At 37.6% G+C, this 24,275-nt stretch overlaps 1 protein-coding gene across 1 annotated transcript; it reads left to right on the forward strand.

The window, feature by feature from the left end:
- The first annotated feature begins 214 nt into the window (after nt 1-214).
- Nucleotides 215-2,231, forward strand: LOC147495216 (aspartyl protease family protein At5g10770-like). The gene is made up of 2 exons (XM_086563827.1): nt 215-506; nt 945-2,231. The coding sequence occupies exons 1-2, from the start codon at nt 323-325 to the stop codon at nt 2,186-2,188; spliced, it is 1,428 nt and encodes a 475-aa protein (XP_086419953.1). The 5' UTR covers nt 215-322; the 3' UTR covers nt 2,189-2,231.
- The last annotated feature ends 22,044 nt before the right edge of the window (nt 2,232-24,275 follow it).

Consider the following 24,275-nt stretch of genomic DNA (forward strand, 5'->3'; position numbering starts at 1 on the left):
GCTCAACTCTGCTTAGGCGCATGGTCCAAAACCGTGATTCACATATGCATCGGTTATACATCAAAACAATCCGGTTTATATACCACTGATAATGATTGATTTTCCATTATATTTATATACTTGCCAATATTTTTGATTAATTCAAGATACTTTGGGTCACTACACAGTACAGAGGACAGACTGGAGAAGAGTATTTTGTCAGAGTTTAGACTTGTACACTTTCCGCTCACTCTATCTCTCTGCTTCTTTTTCCATCTATATATACCTGTCCAACTCACACCAATTGAGGAAGGAAACCCAGCTTAGAAAAGAGTATTCTCCCATGGCTTACAACCCGCCCACCTCTACATTTCACATTTTCTTCCTCTTTTCTCTCTTGCTATTTTACTCCTTGATGAAAACTTATGGAAGACCAGAGACATTAGCAAATCATCATCATCATCATCATATCATTGAAGTTAAATCCTTATTCCGAGCAACTACTTGTTCGGAATTCCCTACTAGAGGTATATATACAGACTCATTTAGTATAGACTATAGACTACGTGCACGTATTTGATGATATGGTCTGTGTTGTACTTGTCCTATCTTTACACGGTTAAGCTGCGATCCAACTTTCAGCTGACGCTTTAGTGTTTAGTTGGATAATGTCAAATGCAACAATATGTGGTGCAAGATAATTTTCTAGATGATTATATTCTATGGTTACTAGAAATTTGTGGACCTCATCCATGATATAATATTGTTATATAGTACACTATATGCGCTGATGAAGAGCTTAAACACCTTCCTTATAAAAGTAAGTCATTCACTTAGTTGTGTTTTCTATGTAATGGAAATACCGTAATATAATATTGAGTACTATTGAGTTATCTGTCATGAAGCTTGGAACAGATTTTGCAACATATCTTTGCTGATGTCTAGTATTTATGTCAAAATTCCAGGTAATAAAGGATCAATGCTACCCATGTTTGATAAAGATGGGCCTTGTTCTCCATTGAGCACTGGAGACAAGACAGAAAAAGCTCGAAATTACACACATGTTCTCATCCAAGATCAAGCAAGGGTTCAATCAATTCACTCTAGAATATCCAAAGAAGGAATCTCTGTAGAGCCAGAGGCAGTTAGACTACCAGCAAACTCCGGAAAAGTCTTTGGAACTGGCAACTATTATGTTACAGTAGGAATTGGCACACCAAAAAGAGATCTCCCTCTCGTATTTGACACTGGCAGTGACCTTACTTGGATCCAATGCCAACCATGCCTCGGCGGCTGTTATCCACAAACTGACCCGAAATTCGAACCTCTAAATTCGTCGTCTTATTCCAACATCACTTGCAACTCAACTGAGTGCATCCAGCTAGAATCAGGAACCGGCAATGCTCCCAGATGTAGGGCCTCTACTTGTGTATATAGTATTACTTATGGAGACAATTCTTATTCCCAAGGATTTTTCGCACATGAAACTCTAGCAATATCACCCTCTGATGTCTTTCCCAATTTTCAATTTGGTTGTGGTCAGAGCAATGGTGGCCTATTCAAAGGAACAGCTGGGCTACTCGGTCTTGGGCAGGATAAGATTTCGTTTGTCTCTCAAACTTCCCAAAAGTACAAAAAATTGTTCTCCTATTGCATTTCACCTAGTTCCTCCGGCTTCCTAGCATTCGGCGATTCCTCTTCTGTTACACAATTTACACCACTTCTTAAAGACAAAAGAGGTCCATCATTTTATTTCCTAAACTTGGAAGGTATTAGTGTTGGTGGACAGGAACTGGCTATATCCCCATCCACGTTCTCATTATCCGGAACCATCATAGACTCTGGCACAGTCGTCACTCGACTAGCTCCATCGGCCTATGCAGCTCTTCGAGATGCATTTCAACAAGCAATGAAAAGTTATCCCCGTGCATCAGAGTTCTCTTTATTGGATACATGCTACGACCTTAGTGGAAATGACACTGTAACTGTACCAACGATTGTGTTGCATTTTCAGGGTGGAACCGATTTGGATGTGAATCAGTATGGCATTCTTTTAGGGCCAAGGCAATCCCAATTGTGTTTGGCTTTCATTGGAAATAGTAATGCAAGGGATGTTGCCATTATTGGAAATTTGCAACAAAAGACAGTTGAGGTGGTCTATGATGTGGCTGGTGGAAAACTTGGCTTTGGTCCTGGAGGTTGCAATTAGCTCATGGGACCAGGGCCGGCCCTGAGATTTGAGAGGCCCTAGGCGAGCTCTCAAAGCGGGGCCTTAAGCTTTAACAAAAGAAAGAAAAAAGAAAATTATATAGGCAAAAAGAAAAAAATTGTTATTTATTTTGAAAGTAGGGGAAATGAAATCTAACCCCACCAAGTCACGAACTAATTACATCAAGTTATCATAAAATTTCCCCGCCTCACGCAGAGAAATCAATTATTACATTTGCATAGTTAAGTTCCTCTGCCAAAGCTTTTTCAATAGATAGCATAGCTAATCCATTTAATTTATCTTGCGACATGGTCGATCGAAGGTAAGACTTAATCATCTTCAACTTTGAAAAGCTCTTCTCTGCAGAAGCAACTGTAACGGGTAGAATTAATAATATTTTGTAAGCAATCCACGCATTTGGAAAGCAACTAGCCCTTAAGTTCAAATGATTTAGCACTTCAATTGCCTTCTTTGCATCATCTAGTAAAACTTCTTTCAAGAGTTGCAATTCCAAAAATAACTCTGTCTCGTCAATATCAGAAATGTTGTCATGTTTCAGAAACTCTGCTAAGTTGCCACAATAAGCCTTTAATCTATCTCTGTCTATAGACTTCAACTTCTCCAAATTAAACAAGAACCCAAAATGTTTCTCATATACTTGAAACTGTTCAAACCTACTCTTAAGAAAAGAAAGAGCTTGGTCAACAATAAAAATGAAGTACTTGACTCTAAATGATTCTTCAGCTGACTGTGGCACCTCTTTATCCACCTTTTCATCAAATTGTCTCTTTCTACGAATGATATGTTTTTCACGAAAAATAGGCTCAATTTGCATAACACTGCAACTTTTTTAGCTTCTATCATTATTTCTTTAAATCCGGTTTCTCTATACTTTTCGAAAAAAGAAATCAACATTTGCAGTTACTAATAACGACATCAATCTGCATATCTTCAGTTTGTAAGAGTTTGCTAACAACATTAACACCATTCAATATTGTGTGTCAAACAATCATACCAATCAAGAACTTAAAATTCTCAATATCATGTGTGGCTAGGGACTCAGCTTCACTCTTAGTCTTCGGATCATCACTAGTATCCATTAATTCAACTAAAACATCTCTTATCTGTGGAGCTTGACTTCTAATCGCTTTAACACTTTCCACACGACTTTCTCAACGTGTTTGTGACAATACCTTCAAAGTAAGATTGGGACCTCTTTTCATATGTTCTTTGAAAGCTTCCTACCATTTTGTAGAAGAATAAAACAATGTATATACACGTTGCACCACTCCGAAAAAGGACACAGCTTTAGAGCAAGAGTTAGCCGTATCACACAATGCAAGATTTAGACTATGGCAACCACATGGCGTATAAAAAGCTCTAAGATTTATTTCGAGCAATCTTTTTTGTACGTCTTTGTGTTTGCCTTTCATATTAGATCCATTGTCATAGCTTTGTCCCCTTACATCATTAATATCAAGTTGAAAAGTGCTCAATACAGCTTTCATCTCATTAAAGAGTCTCAAACCTGATGTATCACCCACCTTCATAAATTCTAAAAAGAACTCTTCAATCTTAACTAGATTTGTTGAGACATCTACACATCGTATCACTAGCGACATTTGTTCTTCATGGCTTACATCTGGAGTGCAATCAAGAATAACTTACTTAGCGGCTTTTGAATTTTCTTAAGAATTGCATTTTTCACCTCACCTGCAAAAAAATTATGATAACTCTTATAGTAATAGAATGTCATGGATTATCTACCCAAAAGAAAATGCATTAATAACGTCACCTACGAACATCTGAATTAGTTCATTCTGAATGTTGTGGCCAAGATAATGATAGTGAATTTCATGACTTTCAATACGTCGGATGTGCTCTTGCAATATTGGATCAAATTCTGCAATCATTTCAATCATGCTCAAAAAAATACCGTTGTTTTTTTCCTTAATCTTCTCATTGTCCCCGCGAAATGCCAAAGTATTTTTAGCAAGAGCTTTCACAAGAGCAAGTATCCTCAATAATAGTTGTCTCCACTGTTCTTTTTCTCGATTGATTTGTTGTTGCACACTTTTATCGATTGTTTCATTCTTTCCTAACCTATTTTCTAACTCACACCAACTATTCAAGCGTCATTTGTGCTCAGTACTTTGTTCATATTTTTGAAGCTTTTCACCAAGATTTTTCCAATTTAAACATCCTTCACTAATCCAATTGAGAAAGCTTTCCTCGTTGCTTGAACAACTTACAACAAAAACAAAATACCCTGTCCACCGAATGAGAATAAACAAGCCACTTTCGATCCTGCTTCAAACCATTATCCATACGTCGCACGTAGTGGAAGGTTGAAAAATGTCTACTTTCATCATCTCTAGGAAAATCAGTAACATTGTCTCTTATTGGACCTTTTTCGACCAATAAATCCCTATATTTCTGATCAATTTTATCCCAATTTGCTGGATCAAAATAGTTTGTCGGTCCATATTCTCCATTCTCAATCATAGCTTCATTAAGTTCTTCTTGACTTTCAATATTCATTGTCTCTTCATCTTCAGCATTTACTCTCTCTTCTAATTCAACATTATTCATCTCCTCTTCAGCTTCAACATTTGATCTCTCTTCAAATTCATCATTCCCCCTCTCATCATGTTCCATATTCACTATATTTTCAAGCTCCTCATGCGCAATATCTTCATTAGAAGTCTCTGTTTGTCCACTAGTAGAAAGAAATTTAAGAATGCGTACTTCCCGCCTGAGATTGAGCGAGTTCTTCTTGTTTTTGCTTCTTTTTTCTCTTAGCACTATCCGGTGGATATTTTCTAGCGCTACTCATGATACTAACCAACAGAATTTCTGAACAACAAAGACTAGCAAGTCAGACAACTAGCTTAGAACATTTTTCAAACTTTTGAGTCATTCAAAATATAGCATACATAAAACGAAAAATTCAATCAAATTCATATAAGATTATTGCTACAAAAAATTCAATAAAATTCATCCAATTTAAAAAGAAAAACAATAAATAGAGAATTGATAAGGGTTAAGGGAACATACAAAGCATGTATATTGGGATCACCTCTAGTAGCGTAGCAGTCTTGTTTGCAACTCTTCAAAGACTAGTGGTTCTCTCTTCTATTTGTTTTTTTAGTTTCTCTATTTATTTTAAACTAACCTTAAACCCTTCGGTTTTTTTTGAAATAGAAAAGACCGAAAGAGAAGACCTCCAGGAGACCGAATAGAACCGTATTGTTTGGGTTTGTTTTTTGTTGGCTAGGCTTAAATCAGTTGGGTCAATCTAATGTTTGGCCTTTTATTGCTTTAAATAAGTTGGGTCAATCTAATGTTTGGATATGGGCTTTATTAGATAGTGGGTGGAGAATTGGGGGCCTTTTTTCTTGCCAACAAGTGGGGGCCCTAGGCGGTCGCCTAGTTGGCCTTGCCCCAGAGCCGGCCCTGCATGGGACCTATTACAAGTTGGATACATAGGAAGTTTGTTTAAAGGTTAGGGACTAGAATTAAGAACATTGTTTGAAATAAGAACGCGGCAGAGGTCAATTATAAGCAAAGAACTAGACTGTTTGGTAACTGTTCCTTAAATACGAAAAAAAGATGTTGTCCAGTTATTGTATTTCTGACAAAAAAAAAAAACTAATCGTGATCATAGTCGGTCATCAACATAGAGTCATCGAATGTAATTTGATGTAATTTCCGATAAAAATCCTAGTAGTTCTATTGTTACAGTGGGTTATATGATACACATGTGACCTTGTACTCTCTTCTTTTATTTTTTCTTTCATCAATACAATATTTGTTTACTTAGAATATATATATATATATATACCATTTTTTTTTTTTGCAGAAAAAATGTGAATAATATTAAATATATAAATAGAGTACAGGTGAGACAAGTTGATTTACATCATGGACAAACTTATAATAGATCTTGTATGGGTTTTATAGTCTAGGAACAAATGATTGTCTACATTCGCTCCATACATGCTCCCCTTGGTTTAGAGTAGAGTAGCACCATGTTTAGCGGCAGAGTCTACACTGAAATTTGCATCCCTTCAGTTATGTGATAGCTTCCATTGGTGTAGTTTGGAGGTGGCGCTAATCCATCTTGGTTTTAGACTTCCAGGTTCCATGGGATGACATCATTGAATTGTTAAAAACTTGGGTGACTGATTTGGAATAAGTATCTAACTAAATGTTTGGCCAGTTCTTAGTGATAGCTAACTCCACTGCTTTTATTACTGCGTTGCATTCCACTTCGTAGTTTGTGGCTATGCCCAGACCTTGAGTGTAGATTCCTTTAAGATTCGAGAATTCATCTTGGAAAATTAAACCAAGTCCATCATTGCCTGGGCTTCATAAAGCCGAACGGTCGCAATTTATCTCGATTGTGTCCTCTTCTGCCAGGTACTCAGTGTTGGGGTTAATACCGATACTAATCGATCCCCACTACACAGATAACTTGTAATATGAAACACTTCTATTCTAGACAAATTCTAAATATCCACTATAACCTAGCTAACATGCCTAACTCTCTAAACAACTATCAACAACAAATAATAATGTAAAGAGAAGAAACAAGCATACCACAACACAAAGATATACCGTGGTTCGGCCAATGGTGCCTACTTCTACAAGAGCTAATCTTTTTATAAAGTGGAAAAGAAGATTACAATCACTCCTTTCAGTCTCTCACCTTAGTAGATCACTCCTCTCTCTTTACAGGCTTGTCTCTCTGTAAAGCTTATCTCTCAATCTTGATTTATTGCTTTCAAGATTGGGTTTTCTCTCTCTTGTATTGCCTTGGTTCGTGTTGCTTAGGTTTTCCAAAATCTTGTTTCTGTTTATATAGTAACCCGCAATCTCACGGTTACTGTAGCAACCAGAAACTATGAAAATAGATATGGTGCTGGCGGCATTAAACCGCAAGGCCAATGTCGAACCTTGCGCCCTGATATCTTGTAAGTTGTTCATAAGCATGCTGGGCACCATTGACCAAACTGTGGCTTTCGGTCATCTCTTCACCAAACTAAATTTTTTTTTCTCTCCTCATGTGAGGTATAACTCTAACAATCTCCCCATCCCGAATAGTGAGGGGATACCTCCATGCAATTTCCAAATCAACAGGAGGAGTGTGCTACCATTTCGACGGTAGCACAACAAACATCAAACTTACCTTTCGGTAAGACTTTGGTTATCATATCTGACCCGTTCTTGTCGGTATGGATCTTCTCGATACACAAATGCTTGTCTTCGAATACTTCTCTAATCCAATGATAACGCACATGTATGTGATTGGATCTATAATGAAAACTCGGATTCTTGCTCAAATGGATGGCGCTCTGACTGTCACATAGAACTACAAATTGTTTCTGCTTTAGCCCTAATTCATCGAAGAACCTCTTCATCCATAACATCTCTTTGCAACACTCAGTGACTGCAATATACTCGACTTTTGTAGTGGAGATGGCAACACACTTTTGCAACTTAGATTGCCAAGAAACTGCTCCCCCTGCGAAAGTAACCAAATAACCGGAGGTGGACTTCATCTAGTTAACATCACCTGCCATGTCTGCATCAGTGTAACTTTCAAGTAAGGGCTTACTTCCACCAAAACACAAACACGATTTGGAAGTTCCCTTGAAATATCTTAATATCCACTTAACACCTTCCCAATGCCCTTATCCGAATTTGACAGAAATTGGCTTACAACACCAACGGTGAAAGTAATATTCGGTTTTGTACACACCATTGCATACATTAAGCTGCCCACTGTGGATGTATAAGGAATCTTTTCCATCTGACTTTGCTCATGCTCACCCTTTGGACACATCTCTTTGGTCATACGAAATTGGCCACTAAGCGGATAACTAACTGGCTTCGCTTGTTCCATGTTGAATCTCTTCAACACCTTCTCAATGTAGCTTTCTTGAGAAAGCCACAACTTCCCACTTTTTCTGTCATGAGTGATCTGCATCCCAAGTATCTGTTTTACTTGACCCAAATCCTTCATCTTAAAGGACTTACTCAAGTCTTTCTTCACCTTGGATATCTTGTTGATGTTCGGGCCAACTATCAACATATCATCTACATACAAAAAGAGCACTATGAAATCCCCATCTGGAAATTTATGAACAAACACACATTGATCGGAAGTAGACTTCTTGTATCCTTGCTTCGCCATAAAGAAATCAAACTTTATGTACCACTGTTTTTGAGTGCTTGCTTCAACCTATACAATCTCTTTATCAGCTTGCATACTAGGTGCTCCTTGCCTTTGACCTCAAACCCCTCTGGCTGGTCCATGTAGACATCTTCTTCAAGGTCTCCATAATGAAAAGTTGTCTTGACATCTAGTTGCTCAACCTCTAGGTTCATACTTGTGGTCAGACCTAATACCACCCGGATAGAAGTTATCTTCACTACAGGAGAGAAAATTTCATCAAAGTCAATCCCTTTCCTTTGACCGAATCCTTTCACAACAAGACGAGCTTTGTGCATTGGGTGTGGATTATTCTCCTCATGCTTGACTTTGTAGATCCACTTATTCTTGAAATTTTTTCTTCCTTCCGGTTTCTCAACTAACTCATAAGTGTGATTCTTATGCAAAGAATCCATCTCATCATGCATGGCCTTCAACCACTTCTCTTTGTCTGTACTTTCAAGAGCCTCTTAATAGTACATAGGTTCTCCACCATCCGATAGTAGAACATACGTATGTGGTGGATACCTGGTTGAAGCTTGTCTATCTATGTCTGACCTCCTTGCCCCATCTGCTGGTGCCTTAGGAGGATGCACTTTTGCTTGCTCTGGTGGTGGTTCATGCACTTCATCTACATCTTCTATATTAATAGGTTCTATTCCATCATGAGCAATATGATTCTCATCATGAGCTTCAAGCTCATAGTTCTCTGCATTCTCAATGCTTTCTGCACGTTCCATGATAAGTGCTCAAAAGTGTAATTTAATCCATCAATTATGCCTCTTGTTTAGCCATCTTAGTGGATTAATAGTGTTTGTAAGTTATGTTTTATGATTCTACGGGTGAAAAAGAGAGTTTTGTGGAATATTAGAGAAAAAGTGGTAAAACGGAGCAATTCGGAGCATTAAGGATCACATGGGAAGCCCGTGAACAATCATGGAGAAGGCCAAGGAATTAAAGCTATTAAAGATGCGACTTGGACCTATTTTAAAGCCTATTTAGAAGCCCAAGGCCAAAGGATTTATTGCTTGGACCAAAGCCCACAAAAGAGGATAGAAGGATAGAGCAAAAGAGGGAAAATAGACTTCTGCATCTGGGACGTATGGATCGCGCATCCAGACGCATTGTTCGCATCTGAGATGTATGGATCATGCGTCCAGATGCATGAAACGACACTATAGCCAATTCATTCTCAGTTTTGGAGTCGAAGTTGGACTCTGAAAGAAGTCTATTTGTATTAGAAAACAAATGGCGGTTTGGAATGCTTCTAGAGCTCATTGTAACCCCTATAAATAGAGGACCTAAGTACCTCATGTAATTTGCCAATTCACTTATACTCTTGTCTCCAGAACTTGAAGCAAAGAGAGATTAATAATAAAAGATTTGGTTTTAACTAGCTAAGTCTTAATAAGTTAGTATTTCTAGTCTTATGTTCTTCGACTCTTCTTCTTTCGTTCTTCGTGTTCTTCCTTCTTTATGGAAGGCTAATCTTCTCCTTCAAGGGAGGAGATGAAGCCGGTGCTTAGGGTTTAATGGTTCTTCTGGTTCATGGTGTTCTTCAATCAGGTTAGTTCTTTATGTTTTTAGTTTTTAGTTCCATTACCCAGACCAGGGGATGGAAGTATAGATTAAAGTTTTTATTTATTACAATCGAATATCAATTGAATATCATGCTAGTTTAGGGCTTTATTTATTGCAATTGAATATTTGCTAGTGACATGCTTTTATTTATTGTAATTGAATATAATGCTAGAATAGGATTTTATTTATTGTAATTGAATATTATACTATTATTCTCTACTTTTCTTCTAGTTGTATAGTGTTTTAGAGTAAGAAAAATATTTCTTGTGTTTTTCTTAGATGGTGATTCATTGAATAGCTGCCCAAGCTCACATAAAATGAAAGAAGATATTAATAGTATAAATATAGGAAAAACCTTAAGTAGAGTTATTCGTTAAAGATGTTTCGTCCAAGAGGGCATCGGCACTCGCTCGATTGCCTAATTGTAGTCTACTTGTGAGAACAACCATGAAGCAAAATGTCATTAAATCAAAAATATTTGTGAATTCTAATATCTTGAATTCCCTCTCTTATAAATTCTCGATAGTTTAGTTAGTTTAGTTTAGTTTAGCATTAGAATCTATAATATATATAATCATAGTTTTTAATCCCTCAAACCCCCTTTTCAGTCCTGTCCTTCGTATAAACATACACTTAAAAGTGGAATGATACCCTACTCATCCTTTACTTATTGAGGGATAATTAGGTTTTGATACGCTTCTATATTTTGTTCAACGACCATCTTCTATTTATATCATCCATATACCATCTCATAAACAAAAAAGAACGCATGTCATTTTACAGTAGGAATTTCTGGTTCTGAATCAACAAGATCATTAGTAAAAGCTTGTAGCTTCTCACCCTCCTTGAAATCTGTTATGGTTTGGTCTTCCAAGAACACAATATCTCGACTTTGGATTACCTTATTGTTAATTGGATCATAGAGTTTGTAGCCAAACTTTTCATCCCCATAACCCAGAAAAATGCACTGCTTGGCTTTGTCATCAAGCTTGGATCTCTAATCCTTCGGAATATGCACAAATGTTATGCTCCCAAATACCCTCAAGTATTGATAAGAGCCCAAAACTGTAGTTTTAACCCCTTAACAATCGTACTTTTGGACCAATTATGTGAATAATAAGTAAGAGTTAATACTGATTATGTGTTTTTATACATTTCAGGCTTCAAAGTCCATTATGTGCAGAAATGTGCCACTTTAGCGAGATAAAGGAGCAAAGGTTGGTTGCTAAGGAGTTCTGTGATTAAAGACCAATTTTCAAGAAGACAAAGCCTCTGTAAAGCCCGGTAAAAAGATGAAAAGTCAAAGTCCACACGGGCAGAAACAATACACAAAATCAGCAGAACTTCTGAAGACCATATCTTTGGACTCAGACCTCGGAATTGGGCCTACCTTACGTCAAAACGACTGGCTCAGAAAGAGCTTTCCAATGGTCTAAGCCTGGACCCAATCAGAGTAGTAGAAGTGGACGAAAAGTTTGTCAAAGCCAACTCCAGCTGAAGAGGTCTTTTTGGACTGAAAGAATTGGGTTTTGGGCCTGATTTTTCGGCCCAAAATATGGCTCCAAGCCCATGCACGATTTTTGGATCTGAAGCATATAAAAACAAAAGTTTAGCTCTTTGTTAATGTTAGCTAATTAGACCTAAAATATAGATAATTCTAGATCTAGTTTTAATTGTTTTTAATTAAGTTTAGTTTCATTTTCATTCCTTGTTTTAGATTAAACCTCGAAAATATTGTTATTGCTTGATTAGATAAATAAAATAGTAGATTCTTGTTCATTTTGATTTTTGTCATTTACAATTGTTTAGATCTAAATTCCTTTATTACTTGTTATTCATTTCCTATTTATTACCTGAGATTTCAATTATTGTTTAGTAAAATTGCATAAGATAGAAGTTTAATATGATGTCTAGTTTTAATTCAATGGGAAATGATAGTAGTATGACTCAAGGCTAAACCTCCATTAGAGGGGGTTGAAGAAGCCTTGATGAAGCTTGATCCTTGTTAACTTAGAAATCGTCATGAGAGTTTATTCCACTCTAGAAGGTTATTGATTCGCCATGAGAATGGGTGGAGGACCTCACATGCTAGTTATTGATTGGTAGAGATGCCATATATAATTAGGAATTATAATTACTATTTTGATATGCGAAGCATTCAATTTGGATCACGACGAGTCTTTGTTAGTTGATTAAGTCGAGTTAAGGTGGATTCAATTCCCTTTAATTTTTTATCTAGATTTAAACCCTTAGCATTCTATCATTTCGTTATTCGTAACTTGTTAATTGAATTCACCTCGTAGTATAGAATTCCCCTCGTAAATCTCTCATTAGACTTTAGACTGATTAGTTGACACGAAACCATCGCATGCTAAAGAACTAGGAGTGGAACGAATCATTTACTCCCCTATATCTCAATACGATTGAGAGTAAAAATATCTTTGATAAATCTAGTAACAAAGCAGTTTTAGTTTTACTTTCGTTTAGAGTTTCAACGCTTTATTCATTAGTAGAATTATTTATTTTTACGTTTATCAAGTATCCATAATCAACATCTCTGTTTGACCATACTCTCTCTGGATAATCAATATTCAGAGACTTCAACGGCGATAGGTTGATCACATGTATGACTATGCTCATTGCTTCTACCCAATAGCTTCTAGGTAGCTTAGAGTGAGACAACATGGATCTCATCCTCTCTACAATTGTATAATTCATCCTCTCGGCTATAGCATTCTGTTGCGGTGTCTTGGGAATGGTCTGCGCATGACGAATCATATGACTCTGACAATACTCTTCAAACGGCCCAATGTACTCACCCCCATTATCTGAGCAAATACACTTCAAAAGCGTCCCTGTCTCTCTTTCCACCATGCTATGGAATTTCTCAAACACGCCAAGTACTTCATCTTTTGTCTTCAGACTATATGCCCATACCTTTCTCGACGCATCATCAATGAAGGTCACGAAGTATAAAGCTCCCCCGTGGGACTTTACTTTTATAGGACCACATAAATCTGTGTGCACTAGTTCAAGGACGTTGTCCTTTTTGTGAGACGGGAATCTTTGGAAAGACACCCTGTGTTGCTTTCCTACCAAATAGTGAGTACATGTATTTAAATGTGCACCTTTAATGTCTGGCAAGGCCTTTTGCTTTGCAAGAACTTCCACCCCTTTTACGCCCATATGACATAGTCTCTTGTGCCACAGTTCAGAGGAAGCTTCTTCTTCTACTGCATTCACTTCTGCTTTACACAAACTAGCCTGTGTTTTGTAAAGAGAGCAAGTTTTCTTCCTTCTGGCTGCTACAATGGAACCTCTGCTCAGTTTCCATACCCCATTACCAAACAAGTTTACAAAGCCATCATCATCTAACTTTCCAGCGAGAAATTAGGCTTAGCCGAATGTCAGGGACATGTCTTACATCCTTTAGTGTCAAGGTGTATCCGACATTGGTTTCTATATGAACATCCCCAATGCCTGCAATCTTCGAGACTCCACTGTTGCCCATCTTCACTTCACCATGCATATTCACCATAGCTTGTAGGTAGTGAAGAATCCCTTGTGCGGTGTGACATGATAGGATGCTCCTGTATCTATCACCCACTCTGTATCTTGGCATGAGGTATTAAGATAGCACTCACCACAATCTAACATAATTCCTACTAGACCATCATCGACTAGTGCGGTAGTATTTCTGGCTGAGTTTCCATTCCTCTTTACCATGTCTTCATATACACAATTATTCTTCTCATCCCTCTTCAGTGTTCTGCACTCATACCTGAAGTGACCATTGGTGGCATAGTAGTAACGTTACCTTTTTGCCTTAGGATTTCTAGCTTCACCCTTAGATTTGCTTCTATCATCACCTCTAGAATGAGATGGTTTTCTGCTCTTTCCTCTCCCCCAGTTTCTCTGTGACAAGGATCTCTGAGTGAGAGGAGCTTCTTCTTGAACTCCTTCTAGTCTCCTCATTCAACAAAGACGCGGTAACCATCTCCATGGAAATGATTCAATCCTTAGCTAATTTGTGTGAGAAACTGCTAACGTCTCCCAACTTTTGGGTAGAAAGTTTAATAGAAACAAAGCCTCAACTTCGTCTCCCATATTAATCTAGCTTCATCAAATGCAACTGATTGATGGTATTATGTACTTCATTAAGATTCTCAGACATTGAAGAACCTAGCTTCTTGGTACTTCGTGTTGGCAAACTTCTTAACGAGTAACACTTTGTTTCCACCCGACTTCCTCTCATAGAGGTCTTTGAGTTTCTTCCACAAGCCAAAAGTTGTAGTCTCTTGGGATACATGGTAAAATACATTGTCGTCAATCCATTGTCAAATGTACTTAATTGCTTTTCTGTCAAGCTTGCTCCACTCAGCTGCAGCAACCAATTCCGATTTTTCTCCTCCATTTTCAATGGGTTGTGCCAAGTCCTTGCAGTAGAGCAAGTTTTCCATCTTGGCTTTCCAAATGGTGTAGTTTTTCCTATTCAGACTCATCATGCGAGTGTTCACGGAATGGTCCATCTCTACAAGTTATTTAAACTCAAATCTTCTCTCAGGAATTTTGTCAAACACCTTCCGACCAAGATTTAGATAACACCCTAGGTTAATCTAACCTGGCTCTGATACCACTTGTTGGGGTTAATACCGATACCAATCGATCCCTACTACATAGATAACTTGTAATATGAAACACTTCTACTCCAAACAAATTCTAGATATTCACTACAACCTAGCGAACATGCCCAACTCTCTAAACAACTATCAACAATAAATAATAATATAAAGAGAAGAAACAAGCATACCACAACACAAAGATATCCCATGGTTCGGTCAATGGTGCCTACTTCCACAAGAGCTAATCCTTTTATAAAGTGGGAAGAAATATTACAATCACTCCTTTCAATCTCTCACCTTACTAGATCATTCATCTCTCTTTATAGGCTTGTCTCTCTGTGATTGCTTAGAACACCTTTCTTTGAATGCTCTTGGATCACACAATGTCGATAGATGAATGATAGATTGAATGGAATTGAATTAAAGATTTTTATTGATTTAGGAAAACAAAGTTTACAATCGCTTTGGTTCTCTATTTCTCTCTCTTATTTTTCTAGTTTTTTCCACAATGAATCCAATGAATCTATTTCTTCTTCATCTAGTCTTTTTATAGCCTTGGCCCAATCCGCTTTTGACACCTCTCCTTTGTCTTCTTTCCTCCTTTCTCACTTTTTTCCTGGAAACATTTTAAACACCACCCCAAAATACATTGAGATATTGACTTTCATGTCGATATCTCAAGTTTTGAAATATCATATAACATATTTGAGGCCGTCATATTTGCCCACTACATCGCCCCCTCTCGAAAACTTGAAATCTCACTCCGAATTTCAATTTTTCGAGAAGAGGTTTTATTTGGGCCCATATAACCACCTGATCCATTTCTTTGAATATAAACACTAAAAGAAAACCGTTTCGTTTCCCTAACTTCTTAGAGATGCTTCTTCACAACTCCAAGTCTTTTCGCCTTTCACTCTCCCCACATTCCAGCTTGTTCTCCAAAGAAGAAACTCTTTTTGCACTCATTCAGGTACGCTTATTTTTCCCTGCACTTGGTTAACTTATCTAGAAACAACATTGATATATACTTATTTTGCAAGAAAATGAAAGAACAGTTGGAGGGTTTTAAAATTGATTTTTGGAATTTAAATTTTCCAAATCTATCTATGTTTTTATGTTCGTGCTTATATATGATAGTATACCACACTATCTTAAACTCTTAACTATGTAAAAGTTTGCACCTTCCTTTATATAAGATGCTTTAATCATGTTTTAAGTACTGTTATGACTATCAAATATATCAACATGGGAATTATTATTTCAATATTTTCGATATGCCAACCATATATTTCACATTTTCCGATAATCTAATTCTATATTAATGCTGTGCTATATGATATCTATCACTTTTCGGTATAAAGATACAAAATCTTTATTTCGTTCGGAGTAGACTCAAGTCCTTACTCACGTCTTCTTACGTTTAGTTGAGTAGGGATTCGAACCAACCTAAATTCTAGGACAACATACAACTTTCTAATGCTCTAAAAGGGAAAACTAGTGAGTAAGTTTAATATTGAATTACTAGCTAAGCTTGGTTTTGTTGTTTAAGTCCTAACGAGTGCAAAAAAATGTGAAAACACAAAAACGGTATAAAAAGACTAAGAATTTTACAAGATATTTAAGAAGAAAGAAGCAGTGGAAGATTATAATACTCATGCAAGAACTTATTATCTTATCTTAGTATAGGATTCCTACCGTCTCTAAGCTGTTTTGAGTATATTATCAAATCCGAACCGGCTTGAGCGTCGATCCCTAGCGAGATGAACTCATCTCTAAGTCCATTTTCCTAGCATAAGAAGTTGAATTGGACTTTCATCTCTAAAACTCCATCTCAACTTCTGGACTCATAAAACATAATCCTGTCAAATCTAGAAACAAGGAGTTAATTAAGGCTCGCGTGCGCGGCTATCCTAGGCATGGAAAGGGAGGCGCACGCGAGTCTTTCTTCACTTCCAGGCCTCAAGTTTGGCCGGACACTACCATTTTGGGGTAGTGTATTATATGTGTCTTTAGGTCTAGGCAGAGAATCCTACTACAAAGAAATCTATACAAACCTTCACATGAGCATCATTAACCCTCCACCTTGGAGGATTTTAGCTCATGATCCTTGGGTTTAATTTTGTAAGATACAAACTAATAAGTAATAAAAAGAAGAAAGGAATGTAAAAACAGATTACCTAAGAAAGAAAGAAATTTTATTAGAAACTAGAAAGTGTTTCCACCATTAACATCTTACAAGCTTTCTTTCTAAAAAAACAAAAAACTCCTCTCCAAAAGATAAAGACTAAGAATTTAAATGGAACAAGAGTCAGGGCAATCAATGTAGTGCATCCCCCTTTATTTTGTTTTCTTCTCTATTTGAGAGAAATCTCATTTCCTCTCACGTGAAACACCAAACCACATTTACTTCCTTCTTACCTACACAATCCACAACAAAGTGACACCTATCTTTTTTTCACTATTAATACCTAATCTCATCTAACTTTATTAACTACATGAAAGGTGTCACTTTAGCACCAATTATTTGCACATTTGTCTTGACTTGTATGATGACTCATCAAATCTTACAGGCCCGCATAATGGGTCCACGTGCAGTCCAGTGGCGGTCCGATCTTTTGGCAATTTTACAACTTCCCACCTATGCATAGAGTTCATCGCACTGATCATCTGAGCAGCTCACTTGTCGCATTCGGAGTCCTGGTTCAAGAGGTAGGAGCTTCGAAAGTTTGATGCTTCTGTGCGAATTTGTTGGGCTTCACATGGGCTTAATCGGAAAGCATATGTACACTCCCTATTTCGTGTTTAAATGCTAGCTTTATCATTATTTGTATGTTAGTTGCTCCAACCTGCAAAAATACGAAAATGCGATTATTTCATGATTATTAAACACAAAATTAACCGAAATATTATGTCTCTATGGGGTTTTATAGTACAGTTTTGGGTGCTTATCACTATATATATTAAATTTTTGATACTAAAAAAAAATACCTTTGTCATCCCCTCTTTGCTTATAGCCCCTTCAATGTCAAGTGAGGACACCATTTCTGATGCTAGTGTCGATAGTGGCGATAGCCTTTCTGGCGATAGACTCGATAGCCATGGTTTTGCCTCCACTTTTGCTAACACCAAACGACCTCACATTTCTTGGGAGTTATCTTATGTCATAAAAAGAGTTCTTTGTCATCCTTTCGCCGCTACTGATTCTGAATCTGAGTGCGATACTATTGAAGATAGAAGTCAATGGAGACATGGACTTAGCGTTTTTTTCATCAAAAGACCCAACTTAGCTTTAGTTCAGGCTGCCTATCAAATTCCCCCCACCTTTTACCTCCAACATTATGCTAGTACCCGAACTTTCACCCAATGTCAAAGTGGTACCAAGTGAGGGATTATTGTTACTGTAGGCCAAATCGTCACTGGTTTGAGACTTCCTCTGACTAACCTCGATCGTGAAGTGTTAAACTATCTGAACATTTCCCCTGGTCAGGGTATGGGTAACTTTTGGAGATTAATGTTTATCTGTAATTATTACAATAGCCATCTTTTCCCCGAAAACTATGAAGCTGATAGAATTAGATTGTCCGATATCCTTATGCACTATAGATTTTGTGAAAAGCATATCGGATATTTTTATCCCAAAAAACATACCCGGAAAAACATTAGGGGTATCCTTCGTCAGAATCGTAAAATCGACAAAGAATGGACACAGTATCCTATCGTTGTTCTGGGTCCATGGGAAAGTGCCGACACTCCAGCGAATCCTCCCTTAAAATTTCAAGTCTTCAATACTTCAGGTATACCCTTCTTTTGATTTACTTTCAATATTTATATATCGGAATTCCCCACTGACCCCAACCTCTCTGCCTCTTTTCAGTTTTCCTTCCTCATTTTGACAAAGTGCATGAGAACTCAGATAGAGTACTCAAGCTTTTGCAAGGGACAGAAGAAGAAATCAGTACGCGTACTGGGGCTGATGTAGAAGGGAACCCCAAAGTCACTGTTCCCCTTCCTGATATCAAAAACTATCGCGAGCCTCTTTTTGTTCTTAAAAGTCGGGCTCTTTAGAAAATGGGTCAGTCTCCAACTTCAACTCAATCCCCCTAAAAATCCCATAGATGACCCTTCTTTCCTTATGTCTTCCTTTGCTTTGCATGAATTGCCTCCTCATCTTCCCCCATGCTTCTGGACTTATTTAGATGACAATCTTGCCATGACTCCAATCCTTTTTCCCAAATTAAAAAGGAAGTTCCTAACTTTTATGAATATCCCATTTTACAAAATATATTTGATCAGCATCTTTTGTTGTATACATATATGGCTCGAAAGTCTGTGAATCCCAATGTTGGTCGCCTTTTACCTGATAAGAACAAACATAAAGCTTCTGATCCTGTATCGGCTCCAGCTCCTAAAGATAAGCAATATGTCCCTCCCTCTGAGATTCCGACTACTCCTACTAAGGTCAACCCACCTGTTGTTCCCCAAGATAAATCTGCCGCTTCCTCCCAAAACAATCCTAGTTCCAAGAAGCGCAAAACTAATTGGGGAGAGAGTGGTCTTGCTCCTGACCAAAATCTTGATTCTATTCCTTCTGCTGATCCTAGTACCATTTTAGTCCTGTCTTTCATTTAATTAATGGACAGGACGTCCCCTTAACTACATCACTACTTGGTGAAAATCCTCCTGAGGATTTGGGTGTTACACTCTGTACTAACTGCGTTCTTCCTATGGATAAACTCGCAAAATGTCTTTTGTTGAGCGCTTGAGAAAATTTTGCGACTTCATTGAAAAGGTACTTATACTTAGTTTTCCTTATATTGCTTAACCAAACTTTTCCTGTCTGCTTATATGTTCCCATGTTTTTCGTAGGCTAAGGTAAATGCCCTGGCTCAATTTGATCTCCACTATTCACAAGACTTGGATATCGGTCATTTTCAAAAAACCATTGATGCTCAGAAAAGAAGGAACTTGATAAGCTAACTCGAGAAGTAACCAGCTTAAGAAGAGAAAATACTCAGTTAAAAAATGAGAATAATCAACTGAAGATTGATCTGAAAGTTAATGCTGAAACTGCCGAGAAAGTTTTACAACAAAAAATTGCTGAACATGTAGAAACTCTTAAGTAGGTTACTGACAACTTCGCTATAGAAGAGGCAAAGTACAAGGACGCTTCTGATGCTGAATTTAATGAAGTCGTTGATACTTTGAATATTCTAGGTGAACAATTGATGTTCCTCGCACTTATATATCCCTCATGATGTTCTTATAGCCCATGGAATCACTCCCTTTGATGCTGTTGCCCAGGACCCCGAATCTGTGCCTCCTATTAATCCTGATGTACCAACCACTGCAGCTTCTCATGTTTGTGCTGATATCCCTCAAAATGATGAATTTGCTGAGATAGATGGTCTCCTTAGTACCCCTCCCTCTTAAAGCTGATATTTTGTCGGCATTACTATGTGGTACTGGAAAATTGTAACTGCAACAATTTTGCTACAATCTTTTTCTGTTTTTGTAATATTGCTACAATATTTTTCTTTCTTTATCAGTAACTTTTTGGCCCTTATGTTTCTGATTGCTTCAATTATGCTTCTTTCCATTTCTCAATCCCAAAGAATATATCAACGACCACACTTGCATGAACTTCTGGATGTCCTCTACCTAACTTATATATCACTGCTACTTACACTTATATTAAATAACAAATGAAATTTTGCGTGATAAGAGCCCAAAACTGTAGTTTTAACCCCTTAACAATCGTACTTTTAGACCAATTATGTGAATAATAAGTAAGAGTTAATACCGACATTTGTTTTATGCATTTCAGGCTTCAAAGTCCATTATGTGCAGAAATGTGCCGCTTTAGCGAGATAAAGGAGCAAAGGTCGGTTGCTAAGGAGTTCTGTGATTAAAGACCAATTTTCAAGAAGACAAAGCCTCTGTAAAGCCCGGTCAAAAGATGGAAAGTCAAAGTCCACGCGGGCGTAAAAAACAGCATACAAAGTCAACGTAACTTCCGGACCATATCTTTGGACTCAGACCTCGGAATTGGGCCTACCTTATGTCAAAACGACCGGCTCGGAAAGAGCTTTCCAATGGTCCAAGCCTTGACCCAATCAAAGGAGCAAAAGTGGACGAAAAATCTGTCAAAGTCAACTGCAGCTGAAGAGGCCTTTTTGGATTGAAAGAATTGGGTTTTGGGCCTGATTCTCTGGCCCAAAACATGGCTCCAAGCCCATGCACGATTTTTGGATCTGAATGTATAAAAACCAAAGCTTCACTCTTTGTTAATGGTAGATAGTTAGACCTAGATTAGAAATTAGATTAGTAGCCTCCATTAATTAGTTTTTAGATCTCAGTTTTAGAATTTCATTCCCTGTTTTAGATTAAAACTTTAAATCATTGTTCTTTATTGATTAGATAAATAAAATAGTTATTCTTGTCAATTTCGATTTTGTCATTTACAATTTATTAGATCTAATTTCAATTCTTGTTATCATTCAATTCTTAGTTATTAATTAGATTTCGATTATTGTTTAGTTAAATTTCATAAAGTTAGAATCTTTGTAATATGTTGTATTCAATTTCAATGGGAAATGATGGTTTGATGAATCAAGGCTAAAACCTCCATTAGAGGGTTGATGAAGCCTTGATGAAAACTTAGTTGTATAGTGTAGAAGCGTTGTAGAGTCTATTCCATTCTAGAAGGCCGTGTTTAACCATGAGAATGGGTGGACGACCTCACATGCTAGTTATAATTGGTAGAAATGCCATGTTAATTAGGGATTAGAACGAGCAATTCTTACCGTAAGAACGTAAGAATTGGATTATAAATGTCTATTCTAGGTGATTAAGTTGGATTCGAGGTGGATTCAATTCCCCTCTAATTCTTTATCTAGATTCAAGAACATTAGTATTTCCATATATTTCGTAGTGACATTCAACATATTGCTTTTCATATTGCATCGTAATATAATTCTCCCTCGTAAAACTCTCATTAGACTTAAGACCGATTAATTAGACTAGGAAACATTTCATGCTAGAGAACTAGGAGTGGAACGAACTTCATACTCCACTCTATTTTGATAGATTTGAGAGTAGAAACTTTGATAAAAATAGACACATAGTATAGTTTTAGTTTACTTACGTTTTGAGTTCATTGTTCATTTCGTAGGTAAGCTATTAAATTTTATCATTTATCAAATGGCGCCGCTGCCGTCTTAGTTGCACTTTAGCATTGTTTTCATAGTAGAATTAGTCATTTTTAAGTCCCATTAAACCCACCCACCCTTTGTTTGATTCATACCGTGGTTGTCCATTTCAGCTGAAAAAGTTCCGCGAAAATATACATCGACAGCGCGACCGCCTATAGCCTATAGCTCGAACACGAAACACGCCAGCGCTTTCCTTGAAGCGACCACGCCCTATAGTTATTGGACCACGAGCACGACCCGCCCTCATACCAAGCGCGACCAAACTTATCGACACCGAGCCATCGATCATGCTTCTATAATGAGCTTTGGCACTCTAAGCTGAAATTTGCGGATTTCCACAGTTTGTTTCAATTTTGATTTTTCAAGTTTTTCAGTGTTTTTACTTGTTATATACACTGAACACGCGTAAACAAGACGTTATTCATAAGTGAAGCAAGAACGCAATCAGGTATTCCTTTCTTCCACACCTCGCATCTCTAGTTAGAGGTTTCTACTAGTATATCAGAATTGTTTGGAGTGTTGCATGTTTAGTTAAGTTCGACTTAGTCTTGCATGAGATTAAGGTCTGGTCAAAGAAAAACAACTAACGTAATTACACGGCAACGTCAACAAACAAGTCTATCTAGTTTCCCACCCACTACACCTCTAGCTGCTATTTCACACACACCACCATATTATTATGGTGAAGAAAGAGAGACTCATCTCTCTCGACTTTTATAAAGCCTCGAAATGATAGCCCTAAATCTTGCATCGTTCTAGCAGACCCAATTGGGGATTTCCGATCCCCCAAATATATTTAATTTGTTACCCGCTTTTCATGGTTTAGACCATGAAAACCTTATCGGCATATGCATAGGATTGAACAAGTCCTTATAACATTCCACCATCCTACGGTTGGTGCGAACAAATTAAATTGAGGGTATTCCCTTTCACCTAGTTTTAAGGCGGGCTGCCTTTGGTTAACTCGCCCAAGCGCTTAATTGCGTGGACTCGTGGGCCAAACTTGTTCAACTGCTTATGGAACATTTTACCCACCCCTAAAGACGGATGAAATGCTTTCCAAGATTCACTTCTTTCACGTAATCCTCATGAATCATTTTCGAGGCTTGGAATCGTTTCACCGATCTCCTTATAGAGTGTCCACACCATCACCTAGCAAAAGACACGTTAGTTCGCGGCCTTTTCAAAGGACTTCTACACCACCATAAAGAAGTCCTACACATAATGAATGGGGGTAGTTTCCTAAGTAAAGGAGCCTCCGAGGCATATAAATTTTTGGAAGATCGGTAAGCGTAATAATAATTGGGGGTAGTGACGATTACTCCCGCCCGCTAGTTCTTCTTCAACAGCTTAAGGCTACCAAGATGTTTGAGGTTAAATCGATCATGAGCTTAAAACTCTAATTGAATCCCTTTACTAAAAAGGTAGAGGCCATTTCTGACAACAAAAGCCTATCCCCGGCATGAATGTAAATTCAAATCCATGTAGTTTCTGTTGAGTCCCGAAAGCATCCCGACTCCCAATCGCCTTATAGCCTATGAACATTCTTGTTCCATTAATAGTGAACCTAACGCCTTGAGACAAAATCCCAACTTCGGTTGGAGAAATAACCAACAAGTCACACCTATAGGGTACAATAATCAATATGTTAGGCCAACGCACAGTTATAACCAAGCTCCACCACAACAAGGATAGGGTCAGGGTAATTATAATAATTATAACAACCAAGCGCAACCTCGACAAGGTCAAGCACAAGGTCAATGTAGTTATAATAATTATAATGCTAATAGAGGTATCGTTCCGTAAATAATAACTATCACAATCCCCATAAATAATCAACGCGAGATAGTTCCAAATACACCACCCGTGACTACTACACCCACACAACCGGATCGCCTTGACACCTTCATACAAGTGAGCCAACAACTTTTCCAAACCATGGCTCAATCTAACCAACACATTCTACAATCCGTTAATAATTTAAACAAACAGTTAGCCCAAGAGAAAGCCCAACCAAAAGGCGTTTCCGTGCCAAGCGATACCCAACCCTAGAACAAAGAAACACAAAATTTTGAAGTAAACGGTAATACTAGTACGAAACTACAACCAGTGGGTGAAGCTAAATGCCATCACCACTCTCCGCTTTGGAAGAGTGATTGATAACAAAGTAACTATGCCTATAGTTACCCCATCAAGATTCCCTACACCGGATATCGAACTAGATAATCGAAATAGAAACTCAAGAACCTACCACCGTAGAGGTACCCGCTAAACCACAACCTAAGAAACAGAAAGCCAAGGTTACACATCAAGTCGAGCCATACGCTAAATATAGAGCTTTAAACCACCATTCCCTCGGAAGTTAGCCATGCTAACCAGGGGATACAAACTTTGAGGAGATTAGGAACGTTTTCAAGAATCTAACGATAAACCTTCCTTTTCTCGGCTATAAAAAG

Source organism: Coptis chinensis, chromosome 6, assembly GCF_015680905.1.
Source record: "Coptis chinensis isolate HL-2020 chromosome 6, ASM1568090v1, whole genome shotgun sequence".
In the NCBI taxonomy this organism is placed as follows: domain Eukaryota; kingdom Viridiplantae; phylum Streptophyta; class Magnoliopsida; order Ranunculales; family Ranunculaceae; genus Coptis; species Coptis chinensis.

Coding starts and splice junctions, on each gene's coding strand:
- LOC147495216 (XM_086563827.1), top strand. CDS start 323: ATGGCTTACAACCCGCCCACCTCTACATTTCACATTTTCTTCCTCTTT. Junction 507..944: donor TTCGGAATTCCCTACTAGAG/GTATATATACAG, acceptor TCAAAATTCCAG/GTAATAAAGGATCAATGCTA.